This window comes from Scyliorhinus torazame, chromosome 1 (genome assembly GCF_047496885.1).
Source record: "Scyliorhinus torazame isolate Kashiwa2021f chromosome 1, sScyTor2.1, whole genome shotgun sequence".
In the NCBI taxonomy this organism is placed as follows: Eukaryota; Metazoa; Chordata; class Chondrichthyes; order Carcharhiniformes; family Scyliorhinidae; genus Scyliorhinus; species Scyliorhinus torazame.
In genome coordinates, this window is record NC_092707.1 from 237,322,752 (window position 1) to 237,338,793 (window position 16,042).

Genomic DNA, 16,042 nt, shown 5'->3' on the forward strand with positions numbered 1-16,042 from the left:
ATAATTGCACAAGGGTGCACTGAGAATGTTTAACTTCCTGATAAAACTGGGGAGAAAACAGTGTAAAGCAGAAAGAGGGAAGAATTCCTGAAATATGTACAGACGTTTTCTTGATCTGGTTTCCAGGTCAACAAGGTAAGTAACAGTGGTGGATCTAGTTTTGGAGAGAGAAATTGAGCATGAGTGATCACTTGGGGAACAGTAATTGTAATGTTAGGTTTTGATTATTAAGGAGAAGGGAAAGTAAAAGGCAAATGTGGAAACATTTAGCTAGAGGTAGATCAATTTAGTGACTTGGAAGGGGATCTGTTCCTGTGGTTTTGAGATTGACAGGTAAAATTGTAAATGAGCCATGGGAAGCCCCCTAAGAGCTTATAAGAGTACTGTGTATTGCACTGTAAAATAAGTCTTCCACGATCCCAGATGCCATACTCTGCTTTCCGTCTTTGAGGGGGAGAGCTGACTGGTGGTGATTTAACCGGAGGATCACTACACTTTGGGCAAGGGCACGGTTGAGAAGGCGGGCCTTCATGAATAACCTCAGCTGGTACAGGAATTGAACCTGCGTTGTTGGCCTATGCTCTGCATCATGAACCAGCTAACCAGCGTGCAATCATGGTCAGTGCTGTAGTATCTGATGACACATGAACCTAGGATCCAATTATCCCCCCAGACGTTGACACTATTTTGACACGATTATTATATTTCTTTTATATAATATATGGCACTATTTTGAAGAGCAGCAGGGGACTGCTGGCCAATTTGTATCCTTCAATTAACCCCACTTTAAAAATAAATCTGGTTGTGTCATTGAGTAAGCTTAATGTGTGCAAGTTGATTGCTTTGTTTACCACATGACAATGTGACTACACTTCAAAAATTCTTCATTGCTTGTAAAGTGCTTTGTGGCATGCTGAGGTCTTGAAAGGTGCTATAAATGTGAGTTTGCTGATCCTACTGCCTTGCATGCAGCCCAAGCTGGAAGCCGGCTCCATATTGGTAAAGTGTCTGAGTAATTTTGCCTTGACACCTGCTTTAGGAGTTGATGCAAAATTGAAAGTGCTGTGCACTAATGCCAAACCTGTACTGTAAATTAATTGTGATGTGGAGAAGCCAGTGTTGGACTGGGTGAGCACAGTAAGAGGTCTTGCAACACCAGGTTAAAGTCCAACAGGCTTGTTTCAAATACTAGCTTTCAGAGCACTGCTCCTTCCTCCCAGGCATTCACCTGAGGAAGGAGCAGCGCTCCGAAAGCTAGTGATTTGAAACAAACCTGTTGAACTTTAACCTGGTGTTACAAGACTTCTTCCTGTAAATTAATTGTTCTGCCAAGTAAGTAATACCCCTCAGTCAATATCACTTAAAGGAAGCTAGCATTGCATGTTTCTGTTTAATTGGGAACTTTACAATGAATATTAATTTATTTAAGCCTGCATTTAAAATATATACTCTGCCAGTCCTGCTTCTGATTACACTTTAAATGAAACAAGTGCTCTTGGGAATATGGCCAGATTTGTTACTTTTTAAAAATATATATATTTTATTAAAAGTTTATCGATCAACCAAGAATTTTCCATTTTTACAACTTTGTAACAGTATATACATTGATCGTTTTTAAAATAATATATTAACTAACGGCAAGTGCCAACAAAATAAGAAACAAAAAGAAAGAAATAGTAACATTGAGAAGATAAATATGAACAGCAAATATGTAACAACACAAAAAAAAACCCGAAGACCCGAATGCACCCCCCCCCCCCCGCCCCCGGGTTGCTGCTGCTGTCTTTCCTATTTTCCATTATCGCTCTGCGAGATAGTCGAGGAACGGTTGCCACCGCCTGGTGAACCCCTGAGCCGAACCTCTTAGTGCATACTTTATCCGCTCCAATTTTATAAACCCTGCCATGTCGTTTATCCAGGCCTCCACGCCCGGGGGTTTAGCTTCTTTCCACACAAGTAGAATCCTTCGCCGGGCTACTAGGGACGCAAAGGCCAAAACATCGGCCTCTCTCGCCTCCTGGCTCATCTGCAACCCCAAATATAGCCAACCCCCAGCTTGGTTCGACCCGGACCCCCACCACCTTTGAAATCACTTTTGCCACACCCACCCAGAACCCGTGCAATACCGGACATGGCCAAAACATGTGGGTGTGGTTCGCAGGGCTTCCCACGCACCTATCCTCCACCCCAAAAAACCTGCTCAGTCTTGCTCCCGTCATATGCGCCCTGTGTAGTACCTTGAATTGGATCAGGCTGAGCCTGGCACACGAGGACGAGGAATTTATCCTACTTGGGGCATCTGCCCACAGCCCCTCAATCTCCTCCCCCAGCTGCTGCTCCCATTTCTCTTTCAGTTCCTCTATCATCGTCTCCCCCTCGTCTCTCATTTCCCTGTATATATCGGACACCTTACCGTCACCCATCCATGCCCCCGAAATCACACTGTCCTGGATCCCTTGCGCCGGGAGCTGCGGAAATTCCCTCACCTGTTGCCTCACAAATGCCCTCACTTGCAAATAACGAAATGCGTTCCTAGGTGGCAACCCGTATTTTTCTGTCAGTACTCCCAGACTCGCGAACGTCCCGTCCAAGAACAAGTCCTTCAGTTTCGCAATTCCTGCTCGCTGCCAAGATTGAAATCCCCCGTCTAGCCTTCCCAGGACGAACCTGTGGTTGTTCCTTATCGGGGACCACACTGAGGCACCCGTCACTCCCCTATGTCGTCTCCACTGCTCCCAAATCTTCAGAGTCGCCACCACCACTGGGTTTGTGGTGTACCTTTTCGGGGAGAACGGCAGTGGCACCGTCGCCAGTGCTTTTAAGCTAGTTCCCCGAAAGGACGCCATCTCCAGCCTCTTCCACGCCACTCCTTCTTCCCTCATCCACTTACATATCATAGACACGTTAGCAGCCCAATAATAATCACTCAGACTCGGCAGTGCCAATCCCCCTCTATCTCTACTGCGCTGCAGGAACCCCCCTCTTTACCCTTGGGGTCTTTCCGGCCCACACAAAGCTCATGATGCTCCTGCCCACCTTCTTAAAAAAGGTCTTTGTAATCAGTATGGGGAGGCACTGAAACACAAAAAGAAACCTCGGGAGGACCACCATTTTAACCGCCTGCACCCTGCCCGCCAATGACAGGGACACCATATCCCACCTCTTAAAGTCCTCCTCCATCTGCACTACGAGTCGTGTCAAGTTAAGCTTATGCAAGGTTTCCCAGTCCCTGGCCACCTGGATCCCTAAATACCGGAAATCTCTTGTTACCCTCCTCAGCGGCAGCTGGTCTATTCCCCTGCCCTGTTCCCCGGGGTGCATCACAAACAGTTCACTCTTCCCCATATTCAGTTTGTATCCCGAAAACTCTCCAAACTCCCTGAGTGTCTGCATTATCTCAGGCATCCCCTCCACTGGCTCCGCGACATAGAACAGCAGATCATCAGTGTATAATGACACCCGATGTTCTTCTCCTCCTCTAAGTACCCCTCTCCACTTCCTAGAGCCCCTCAGCGCTATGGCCAATAGCTCAATTGCCAACGCAAACAGTAACGGGGACAGGGGGCACCCCTGTCTTGTGCCCCTATATAGTCGGAAGTAGTCGGATCGTTGCCTGTTCGTAATCACACTTGCCACCGGGGCCCCGTACAGGAGTCGAACCCATCTAATGAACCCCTCTCCAAATCCAAATCTCTTCAGTACCTCCCACAGGTAGTCCCACTCCACTCTATCAAATGCCTTCTCTGCATCCATAGCCACCACTATCTCCGCCTCTCCCTCCGGTGGGGGCATCATCATCACCCCCAACAACTTCCGTATATTGGTATTCAATTGCCTCCCTTTAACAAATCCTGTTTGGTCACCATGCACCACCCCAGGGACACAGTCCTCTATCCTTGTCGCCATCACTTTGGCCAATAACTTGGCATCTACGTTCAGGAGGGAAATAGGCCTGTATGACCCGCACTGCAGCGGGTCTTTGTCTCTTTTCAGGATCAGCGATATCGTCGCCTCCGACATCGTCGGGGTTAGTGTCCCCCTTTCCTTAGCCTCATTGAAGGTTCTCGTCAGGAGTGGGGCCAGCAGGTCCGCATATTTCCTATAAAATTCCACCGGGAACACACCTGGTCCCGGGGCCTTCCCTGCCTGCATGCTCCCGATTCCTTTTACCACCTCCTCTACCTCAATCTGCGCTCCCAGTCCTGTCCTCTCCTCCTTAGCCTTCGGGAACTCCAACTGGTCTAGGAAATGCATCATTCCCTCTTTCCCTACTGGGGGTTGGGCCTTATACAGCCTCTCGTCGAATACCTTAAATACCCCGTTCACCCTCTCCGCTCTCTTCCATCCTTCCCTCCTCGTCTCTAACTCCTCCGATCTCTCTCGCCGCCCCCCTCTTCCTAAGTTGTTGGGCCAGCAGTCGGCTCGCCTTCTCTCCGTATTCATACTGTACTCCCTGTGCCTTCCTCCACTGCGTCTCCGCCTTACCCGTGGTCAACAAGTCAAAGTCTGTGTGTAGCCTCCGTCTTTCCCTGTATAGCCCTTCGTCCGGAGCCTCCGCATATTGCCTATCCACTCTCAGAATCTCCCCAATCAGTCTCTCCCTTTCTTTACCCTCTTGTTTCCCCTTATGGGCCCTTATGGAGATCAGCTCCCCTCTCACCAGCGCCTCCCAGACTACTCCCACCTGGACCTCTCCGTCATCATTGACCTCTAGGTATCTTTCAATACATCCCCTCACCCTTCCACATACCCCCTCGTCCGCCAACAGTCCCATGTCCAATCTCCAATGTGGGCGTTGCTCCTTTTCCTCACCTAGTTCCAGATCTACCCAAAGTGGGGCATGATCTGAAATGGCTATAGCCGAGTACTCCGCTCCTGCCACCTTCGGGATCAGCGCCCTTCCCAGGACAAAGAAATCTATCCGGGAGTACACTTTATCGACGTGGGAGAAGAAGGAAAACTCTTTACTCCTCGGTCTAGTAAATCTCCAGGGCTCCACTCCTCCCATCCGCTCCATAAAGCCCTTAAGCACCTTGGCCGCTGCCGGCCTCCTCCCGGTCCTAGATCTGGACCGGTCCAGCCCTGGGTCCAGCACCGTGTTGAAGTCCCCCCCCATTACCAACTTTCCCATCTCCAGGTCCGGGATGCGCCCCAACATACGCTTCATAAAGTTCACATCATCCCAGTTCGGGGCATATACGTTCACCAGCACCACCGCCTCACCTTGCAATCTGCCACTCACCATCACGTACCTACCCCCACTGTCCACCACTATGGTCTTCGCCTCAAACGATACCCGTTTCCCCACCAGTATTGCCGCCCCTCTATTTTTCGCATCCAAGCCCGAGTGGAATACCTGTCCCACCCATCCTTTTCTTAATCTGACCTGATCCGCCAGTTTCAGATGCGTCTCCTGAAGCATAACCACATCTGCCTTTAGCTTCTTTAGGTGCGCAAATACCCTTGCCCTCTTAATCGGCCCATTCAACCCTCTCACATTCCACGTGATCAACCGGGTTGGGGGACTCTTTACCCCCCCCCCCCCCCTCCCATCGTCGACTAGCCATCCCCTTTTTTAACCAGCTCCTCACCCGGTTCCCACGCAACCGCTTGTCCCCCAGACGGCGCCCTCCCGTCCCGACCATCCCATCCCGTAACAGCTACCCCTTCCCCTTAGCAGCAGCAACCCAGTTAATATCCCCCCCCCCCCCCCCCTGCTAGATCCCGCTCTAGCTTGATTGCACCCCCCCCCCCATATTGCTTCTGAGTCCGCAAACTCTGGCTGACCTCAGCTTCCCCCGTTTATCCTTAGCCTCCCTGCGTGTGAGGCCCCCTCGTTCCTGCGCCCCCTTTTCCCGCTACAGTTTCCATAGCGCGGAACAAAGCCCGCGCTTCCCTCTCGGCCCCGCCCCTAATGGCGCAGCTCCCTCTCTCCTTCCCCATCCCCTTCCCCACCGGCGCCCACATTTCTTCGTGTGTCCCCCCCTTCGAGGGGAAAAAAATTCCCCCATCTGATTTACAATTCCTTGCCACCACCTCGCTACTTCATTCCAAACATCCTTTCCCAAATCTAGTCCAACTTCTCCTCTTGAATGAATGTCCACGCCTCCTCTGCCGTCTCAAAGTAGTGGTGTTTGCCCTGGTGTGTAACCCACAGCTTTGCCGGCTGCAACATTCCGAATTTCACTTTCTTCCTGTGGAGCACCGCCTTGGCCCGATTGAAACTCGCCCTCCTTCTCGCCACCTCCGCACTCCAATCTTGGTAGACGTGGATCACTGCGTTCTCCCATCTGCTGCTCCGTGTCTTCTTAGCCCATCTCAGGACCATCTCCCTGTCCTTGTAGCGGTGGAATCTCACCACTATTGCTCGCGGTATTTCCCCTGCCTTTGGTCTTTGCACGAGGACCCGGTACGCTCCCTCCACTTCCAGTGGGCCCGTCGGGGCCTCGGCTCCCATTAAAGTATGGAGCATCACGCTCACGTACGCCCCAACGTCCGCTCCCTCTGCCCCTTCGGGAAGACCCAAGATTCTTAAGTTCTTCCTCCTCGAGCTATTTTCCAGGGCTTCCAATCTCTCCATACACCTCTTGTGTAGTGCCTCGTGCGTCTCCGTCTTCACCACCAAGTCCTGTATCACATCCTCATTTTCGGCAGCCTTTGCCTTCACTCCACGGAGCTCCATCTCTTGGGTCTTTTGCGTCTCCTTCAGCCCCTCAATCGCCTGCAGCATCGGCGCCAGCACCACCTCCTTGAGCTCCTCCACACATCGCCGGAGGAAGTCCTGCTGTTCCAGGCCCCATACCAACTGGGCTCCCTCAGCCGCCATCTTGCCTTCCCTTCTCTGCCACTGCTCCAGAGGATCCTCTGCAATCTGGCCACTACTATCACTTCTTTCCATCCACACCCGGGGGGACTCCTTCCTATGTCGCCTCACACTGGGTTTAGCCTTTGAAAATTTCCGTTGGGTCTCCTGATAAGAGCCCAAAAGTCCGTTGAAACGGGAGGTGCCGAAACGTGCGACTTAGCTGGTCATTGCCGCACCCGGAAGTCCAGATTTGTTACTTTTAACATGCAAGGAGTATTCGCATTTAATAATTCTCTTTTGCGCAGAATGATATTATAATTTGCTATCATGGTGCTCTTGAAATAATTGACAAATGTTCTTGATCCTTCAGGTTCAGTCTGGAAAGAGGACATATTACCTTAATATATGTGCAGCAGTGACCGATGTACCTGGCAACAAATGTAAAGACAGTGCTGTCTGTTTGGTCTCAGGAGATGAAGCAGCTTCATTCGGTAATCCAAAAGCAATGACCCTGGAATACAAACACCAGGAGCAGGCCTTAATTTTGCACTACAGCAGTAGTGATCTGTGCCCAAAAGGTAATTGGTAAAGTTAATTTAATTTCTTTTACCAAGTGTCAAGAATACTTTGAAGCAAATAGTGTGAATCATAATTCTTTAAATGTATTTTGGTACACAATCAGTCACCTTGTGCTTGAAAGTGACATGTATGCTTGAAAGTGACATGTTATGCAGTTATTTTGCCTGAATCCTGACTAGGTAAAGATGTCACCCTTGGAGTACCAGCGTACCCCATTTTCTTGGGTTGTTCTGAATTAGCCGACCGTAGCAGGGCAGGAATAGAGGAAGCTGCAAATTGCATCGGTGTTCTGGGCTGGGGAAAGGAACTAAATTTTGGTGATTTCCAGTTCATGTAGCATTGTCCTGCTGGAAATGCCTGTGTGAATCTCACATGGAGCCACGTTCTGACTGGATTATTATGATCTCTATAGTTGAATGGATGGACATGGTCAGTGCCTCCGCTCATGCATGAGGATCCCACCTGGGTGGGTACTGGAAGCCCACAATAAAGAGAAAGAGTGAATGGTCTACAGGAAGATGAAGCGAAACAGACAATGGCAGAGTTCATTTGTTTAAACAGCAACAGATGGGATTGCGTTACATCAGCCAGCTTCGACTTTAGCTCTTATATTTGGGGTGACTCGTGTGCTTTTCCCTCTATGTATTTAACAGTGACTGAAAGAGGAGAGCTTTGCAGATTCCCATTTAAGTTTTCCAAGAAATCTTACGATGCATGTACGACTGAAGGGAGAACAGATGGATACCTGTGGTGTGGAACAACCGATGACTATGACAGGGACAAAGCATGGGGCTTCTGTAGTAATGGTATGTAACAAACACCAGAGCTTTTGTAGATGAGCTAATGATTTGTTATTAAACTGCTTAAATTCAATGGTTTCAGCAACTGCAACTCGAAGATCGACAATCATCTTCAGATGTAATGAAGCCGTTGAAGATGGGAGCCCAGAAGTGCTGAGCGAAACCCTTGATTGCTCAACAACATTTGAATGGAAGACGAGCACAGTTTGTCCACCCAAACAGATGGAATGCAAGCTAGTTCACAGTCATAAGACCTATGATTTGAGAATGCTTTCTTCCCTTACCGGATCATGGAAGTTCATGTCTGATGGTTATACGTAAGTTAGAATTTTCTCACCATTTATAGAGATTGCTTCTGCTTTAGTATAGTGCTTGCACTGTATTTGCATTGTTGTAATCTTATTTCTCAAATTCAATACTATTTTAATATATACTGAACTTTGGACGCTGCCTGATAACTGAGTAGCTGACCCTTGCAGGCTTAGGAGGGTACTAGGTTTGATTTCTTGTTTTTACTGTTTAATGAATGTCAGGAAGGGTCAAAAACTGGAGCTGCAGTTCGTTCGTGACCTGTTTTTGAAATAGGAAAATGATAGTTGTTTCTCCTAATGGCCAGCCCCCACCTTATGCTGGGTTTGTGTATCTGCCGATGCCTGTTGAGGTCGAATTTAGCTGCGATTATGCCTTGATCAGATATTGTACAGATAATGCGTCTTTCCATCTTGAACACTCTAATAATAACCTGAGCATGATACCGAATGATGCTCTACCTGTGAAAAATCAAACCTGAGAGAAAAACAATTTGGAAAGTAAATTTCTATTTTTTTTTAAAAAGACACACTTTGCTGACATTTATTTTGGCAGTGTAAATAAATGCTAATACATAAAATTTCTAAATGATTTCTAGATTTGAGAAAAAATGCTGTTGATAAAATTGTTTATTTTAAAAACTAACTTCTATGTATAAAACCTTCAAGCTCATGCCAGCTCTCCAAGAGCAATCCAGCAAGCCATCCATCCTTTGTCCATAGCCCTACAAGTATTCCCTAAAACCTTTTGAAAGCCATAATTGAATATGGCTCCACTACCCTTTCAGACAGAGCATTCCAGATTTTAACCATGCAATGGATGACCATTTTCTCATGGCCACTTTTTTTTAACAAAATGTATTTTATTACAAATGTGTATCAAAACAGGTCACAGCGAATAAGCACCAAGGAAAATATTTTTTATCTTCTCTAATCGCAGGCAGTCGTATAGATCACCCAACCAAGCCACTACCCCCGGTGGTGATGCTGACCGCCACTCCAAAATTCGCCACCATTCAATCAGAGAGGCGAAAGCCACGACATTGGCCTTCCTCCTCTCCATGAGCTCCAGCTTCTCTGAGACTCCAAATATCGGCACCAAAGGGTCCTGGTCCACCTCCTCCTCCACTATCCTGGCTAAGACCGTGAACACTCCCACCCAGAATCGTCCCAATTTTTCGCAACCCCAAAACATGTGCGTGTGATTCACTGGCCCCCACCCACACATCTCTCACCCATCTGCTACCCCCTGAAAGAACCCACTCATTCTCGCCCGAGTCATATGAACCCTGTGCACCACCTTAAACTGAGTCAGGCTCATCCTTGCACAGGAGGAGGTCCTGTTTACCCTACACAATGCCTCACTCCATACTCCCCAAATGATTTACCCTCCCAACTCCGCTTCCCATTTCTCCTTGATCTTCACCCCCTGCTCCCCAGCCACTTGTATATATCCCCAATTCTTCCCTCCCTTGCCAAATCCGGAAGCAGCAGTCATTCCAGCAGGGTGTTATCAGGCAACCTAGGGAACCCCCTCCAGACCTTTAGCACAAAGTCCCTAACCTACAGATATCTGAACTCACTCCCCCTCTTCCTTAGCTCCTTTAGACTGGCGAACCCTTCCTCCAAATACAGATCCCTTGCCTTGACCAGCCCCACTTCCCTCCACCTCCTGTATACACTATCCACACCCCCAGCTCAAACCCATGATTCTCGTAAAGCGGCATTAGCACCGACATCCCTTCCACCCTAAAATGCCTCCTCAACTGATTCCATATCTTCACTGTGGACTACACCAATGGGCTCTCTGAATACTTACACGGAGCCATTGGCAACGCTGCCGTCACCATAGCCCTCAAACTAAACCCCGTACAAGATTCATCCTCCGTCCTAACCCACTCTCCCCTTCTCCTTCCCACCACCGCTACACCTTGTCCACATTCGCCACCCAATAATAATGAAGCAAATTCGGCTATGCCAACCCCCCACCCCACCCCTGCTGCCTCTGCCTCTGTAGCAGGGTCCTGCCCACCTTTGGCACCTTCCCCACCCATACAAAGTCAGAAATGAGCGTGTCCACTTTCCGAAAAAAGGTATTTTAGTATAATGATCGGATGAGCTTGAAAGATAAATAAGAACCTCAGCAGAATGTTCATTTCCACCACTTGGGCCCTCCCCGCCAGCGTTAAGTGCAGTGTATCGCACCTCTTAAGATCTTCCCTAGCCTCCTCCACCAGCTTTGTTAAGTTCCACTTATGGAGCCTCGTCCATTCTCATGGCCCTTTTATCAATCACCTTAAATCTGTGCTCTCTAGTTTTCGACATTTCTGCCGATTTATACAAGTTTCTCTCTGTTCTGTCGCATACTGGAGTCCATTTTAAGCAAATGGTAACTAATCACTTGGGAAATCATATCAGTGTCAGCATAGTTAAACCTAACTAGCAGGCTGAATAAAGGAGGACCAGTGAGAGTAGTGTATTTGGATTTTCAAAAGCATTTGGTAAGGTACCACACCAGTTGAGGGTTAGGGATATATATTAGCATGAATAGAGGATTGGTTAAAGGACATAAAACCGCAGAAATAAATGGGTAATTTTCAGGTTGACAGGCTGGTGCTAGTTGAGTTCTACAAACATCTATGTGGGGAGTCCCCAGCTATTTGCAATATATATCAATGATTTAAATGAATGGATTCTGTATAATATATCCAAGTTTGCTGACAATACTGAGCTAGGTGGTGAAGTAATCTTCGACGTGACTAAGTGTGCAGAGGGATGTGACTAGATTAAGTGAGTGGACAATAAGGTGAATGTGGAAGATAAGAGTATAATGTATCGTAATACTTTGGTAGTAAGAATAGAAACGCAACGTTTGAAATGGTGAGTCCTTGTACAAGAAACATGACTGACATGAAAGAACAGCAAACAATTAAGGAGGCAAATGTGCGATTGATCTTTAATGCAGGGAGGTTGAAGTACAAGAGTAAAACAGTCTTGCTGGGATTGTCCAGGGTTTTTGTGAGAATACATTTACTGTGTAGGTGCACTTTTTGTCTCTGTACCCAAGGAAAGATATTGTTGTCTTGGAGGAAATGCAATAAATTTTTGCTGGTTTGGGTCCTGGGAGGAGAGAGGGTTGTCCTGTGTGGAAAGATTGAGTAGAATAAACCTGTGCTCTCTGGTATTTAGAAGAATCACAGGGATCCAATTGAATAATACTGAGAGGATTTTTATTTTGTCTTCATTCAAGGGATGTGGGCAATGCTAGCTAGACCAGCATTCATTGCCCATCCCTAATTGCCCTTGAGGAGATGGGGGTGGTGACCAACCTTGAACCACAGTAGTCCGTGGTAGGCACATCTACAGTGTTGGTGAAGGAGGGAGTTCCAGGATTTTGACCCAGCAACAGTGAAGGAATGGCGATATCTTTCTAAGTCACGGTGGTAAGTGGCTTGGAGAGCAACTTCCGGGTGGTGGTATTCCCATGTATCTGCTGAAATTGTCCCCCTAGATCATAGTGGGTAGATGCGGAGATGGGGAGCATATTCCCAGGATAAGGAGTCCGCCTTTATTCATAGGGTTGTGAATCTTTGTAATTCTGTACCCAGAGGTTTTGTGGAAGGGAAAGTGTTTGACAAAATTATTACACGATTTATCTATGTTATAAACAGGGTGGATAAAGGGGATCCAGTATATGTAGTCTATTTGGATTTCCAAAAGACATTCAATAAACTGGTGCACAAAAGGTTATATTTGGATTAATATATTGGCATGAATGGAAGACTGGATAACTAACGGGAAGCAAAGTGTTGGGATAAATGAACCATTTTCAGGTTGGCACACTGACCAGTGCAGTGCAGAGGATCAACTTTTTAGATCTATAATAATAACTTGGATGAAGGGGCTGAGTATATTGTGGCCAAATTTGCAGCAACACAAAGGTAGGAAAGCAAGTTGTGAGGGGGTCACTGGGCACATAGGTTAAATGGGTATGTAGGTTAAGTGAGTGGCAGAAATTTGGAAGATGGAATAGGAAAATGTGAGGTTCACTTTGGCAGGCAGAATAAAAAAGCTGAATATTTAAATAGACTGCTGCGGTACAGGGATCTGGATCTCCTCGTGCATGAATCAAAAAGACTAGCATGCAAGTACAAGTAATTAGGAAGGCAAATGGAATATTGGCCTTTATTGCAGGGGGGGAGGGAAGGGGGGGGGGGGGGGGGGGGGAGTATAAAAATGTGGAACTCTTGCTACAACTGTGCAGGGCATTGACGAGAATGCACCTAGAGTAATATCAGTTTTGGTCTCTTACTAATGTACTTGCATTCAAAATCGTTCAGGAAAGATTCACTATGCTGATTCCTGGGATGAAAGGCGTTGTCTTATGAAGAAGGAGGGAGAAGGTTGGGCCTGTACTCTTTGGAGTTTTGAATAATGAGAGGTTGTCTTATCAAAGCATATAAGGTTCTGAGGGATCTTGACTGGGTAAATGCTGAGTTACACAGATTTTTGATCTACAAGGGAGCCTAGAGATACCGGGGCCAGCAAGAGAATTCAGGCCACAATCCAATCAGCCATGATCTGATCGAATGGCGGAGCAGGCTTGAAGGACCAAATTACATCTTATTTCTCATGTATTTTGACTGGATGTGCAGTTGATTTATCCTGACACTTTGCTTCCCGTTGGTTATCCAGTCTTCCATTCATGCTAATATATTAACCCAAATATAACCTTTTGTGCACCAGTTTATTGAATGTCTTTTGGAAATCCAAATAGACTACATATACTGGATCCCCTTTATCCACCCTGTTTATAACATAAATCGTGTAATAATTTTGTCAAATACTTTCCTTTCTACAAAACCTCTGGGTACAGAATTACAAAGATTCACAACCCTATGAATAAAGACGGACTCCTTATCCTGGGAATATTTGACGTCAAAAGATGCTTAACAATGTGCAAGGTTGCAGGGGAATGTGACTTTGTCATGATGTTTGTTTGGGGAGCTGGTACAGACATGATGGGCCAAATGGCTGCCTCCTAAGCTGAAGTAATTGTGAGATTCTGAACAGACTTGAAAGATGTGGCCTACTTCTCTTATTCCTTGTGTTATGAATTCATTCCAATTTTATCTTTTAGGTATTACATGAATCTCTGTCAAGGAGTTCATGAAGGACCCACTGGCTGCCCTGCACATGCCAGCATGTGCAGAAAGAGTAAAAATGGTCAGACCCAGGTATTAAGCCTTGTTCACACCCAAAAAATGGACATTCAAGGTATGATGTCTTGTCACTTGTATTAATACACAGTGCAGTATTAATACACAGTGCAGTGCTCGTACGAGTTTACATAAAATTAAACGATTACATTTCCTGAAATAATGTAATATTTTTAAAAGTCAGAATCTCCAGCCTGTGATCCTATTTTGAAGCAGACATCCAAACCCATGTACTTTCTAGATTTAATAAAAAAACAGGTACCCGTATGTGCACTACCTCCCCCTAGTCACAATATACATTTTTATTTCCTTAACCTTTCAAGTACAGTCCACTTAAGGCAAAATATCTCTAAGATATATGCTGTGAACAGGTGATGTTACAGACTCTGGAAACTTTTGAGATCTTCCTAATTTTTAATTTCTCTCATTCATTCTCTCTCCCATGTTATCTCTCGGACTTTGCTTGCTGGCTCTTTGTGCAAATGCCATTTCCTTCCATTTGACTGTCCTAGAGCCCAAATCAAATCCCCAAGCCTGCACTCTATGCAGACAGAACACTTCACAGTTCCTTGACTCAGCCACCTCTATACTACAGACCTAATGCATGTTCTCTGTTATTGATGATCATCTTGACTTTGTTGTATAAATATATATCAGGGGCACCATAGTGGCACAGTGGTCAGCACTGCTGCCTCACGGCACCAAGGACCCGGGTTCAATCCCAGCCCCGGGTCATTGTCCGTGTAGAATTTGCACTTTCTCCCCTTGTCTGCATGAGTCTCGTCCCCATAACCCAATTATGTGCAGGCTAGGTGGATTGGCCACGCTAAATTGCCCCTTAAATTCATCTCAAAATGATCCGTAGGACAAGCTACTTTTTTTCCCTTTGTCATTTACATTCTAAGTGGAAAGAGCAGGGTGATGTGATGTATACTGCATAATTGCAGTTTAGCAAAATTAATGTTTTACCGGTGTCCCAATAATGTTTTACCTGTGTTCCAAATGTCCTTGCATCACACTAAGCTCATCCCTTTAGTTTGAAAGGTCATATTGGAGGGCATCGCTACTTTCCATTTAGTGACTGTTAACAGAATATTATGTTAATTAAGCTTAATTGTGTCTGCACCAATTTTTGCGCATGCATATTTAGAAATAATGTCAATGAAGTGATATCACTTTTGCTAAGAATTGGGATGCAGAAGCCTGTAGCTTCCAAACTCCAGGGAAGTGTGTTTGAGGGTATCCTGCAGATGTGCTAGGGAACAGCATCCCATAATTTCTCAGATAAGGTTTGCTGGACAATTGTCCAGGAAGTGTAAAGTTCCAATGAGCAATTGCCCTGCACTGGGAGCCATGTGAAATTGCAAACTTCAGATGGTTCCTGCTGGGTTACATCAATACCCAAATAATATTAGACCATAAAGAAATCTGACTCTGCCACTCTGCAGAAGTTCAGGCCCATGGAAATTTGGCAAGTTCTAACGTGCAGTAGTTCTTGGCTTAATCTACAAAAGAAACAGATAATTGGTTGCTCTGGTTGTCCTGTGGTCACATCAGTCAGTTGGGTTCGGGTCAGTTTTCTAAACAAGGGTGATATTTGGAGTCAAAATAATGGGATCTAAATTGTACGGTAGAATTGGCAAAACGGACAAATGAACACTGCTCAATGTAACGCATGCCGTGAAGAGTATGCGACATGTTAATTTTAGCTTTTTTCCCCTATTTTTTCCAGACAAATATTTTTTTGTGAATTATTCAAATGGCTATTTTGCATGTAGCACAGGCAAGCATGCAAAGACTGCTATACAAATGCAATGCTCGTCAACAGGTGGAGCACCAGAGTTGAAAAGGTGAGGAGACCTTTACTCCAATTATTTGAAATATTATAATCTGCTATCTAAATGGGATCTCCATGATTCCATAGATCACTGACTTCTTCTGAAACATTGGGAGAGCAGACCAAGGCAGGAGTAAAGGAAGGTAGCATATTTGAAATACAAATTAATCTAGACTGCTCCTTTACACATAGAAAGTGATGGGCATTGGCTGCCCACCCACCCTGAGAAAAGGTAGCGGTGTCACTAAGCTCAGCGGTGAAGACTTCACAGCAAAATAGTATTTCCAATAAACTTTATGGAATCCACTCAATTGTTACATTCAGGTTCAACATAAATGATCTTGCGTTGCATGATACATACTTTTCCTAAATCGAATGATCATTCAACGTGAATAAACCACTTGAAGTTAGATTTTGCTTCCCAGAAATGCGGCCCCAAGTATTTCAGTGGTTGTGCCTTGGTAACTGGTGTGAATTTTGGAGGAAATTTGAAG

The 16,042-nt window shown here is 46.0% G+C and overlaps 1 protein-coding gene across 1 annotated transcript in view; it reads left to right on the forward strand.

Annotated features, from left to right (window-relative positions):
* Window positions 1-16,042, forward strand: part of igf2r (insulin-like growth factor 2 receptor) — a 267,979-nt gene that overhangs the window by 220,322 nt on the left and 31,615 nt on the right. Inside the window, exons 38-42 of the mRNA XM_072503630.1 lie at window positions 7,176-7,383; window positions 8,038-8,190; window positions 8,267-8,501; window positions 13,633-13,769; window positions 15,444-15,561. Of these exons, the coding sequence (XP_072359731.1) occupies window positions 7,176-7,383; window positions 8,038-8,190; window positions 8,267-8,501; window positions 13,633-13,769; window positions 15,444-15,561 (851 nt within the window). The remainder of the gene's footprint in view (window positions 1-7,175; window positions 7,384-8,037; window positions 8,191-8,266; window positions 8,502-13,632; window positions 13,770-15,443; window positions 15,562-16,042) is intronic.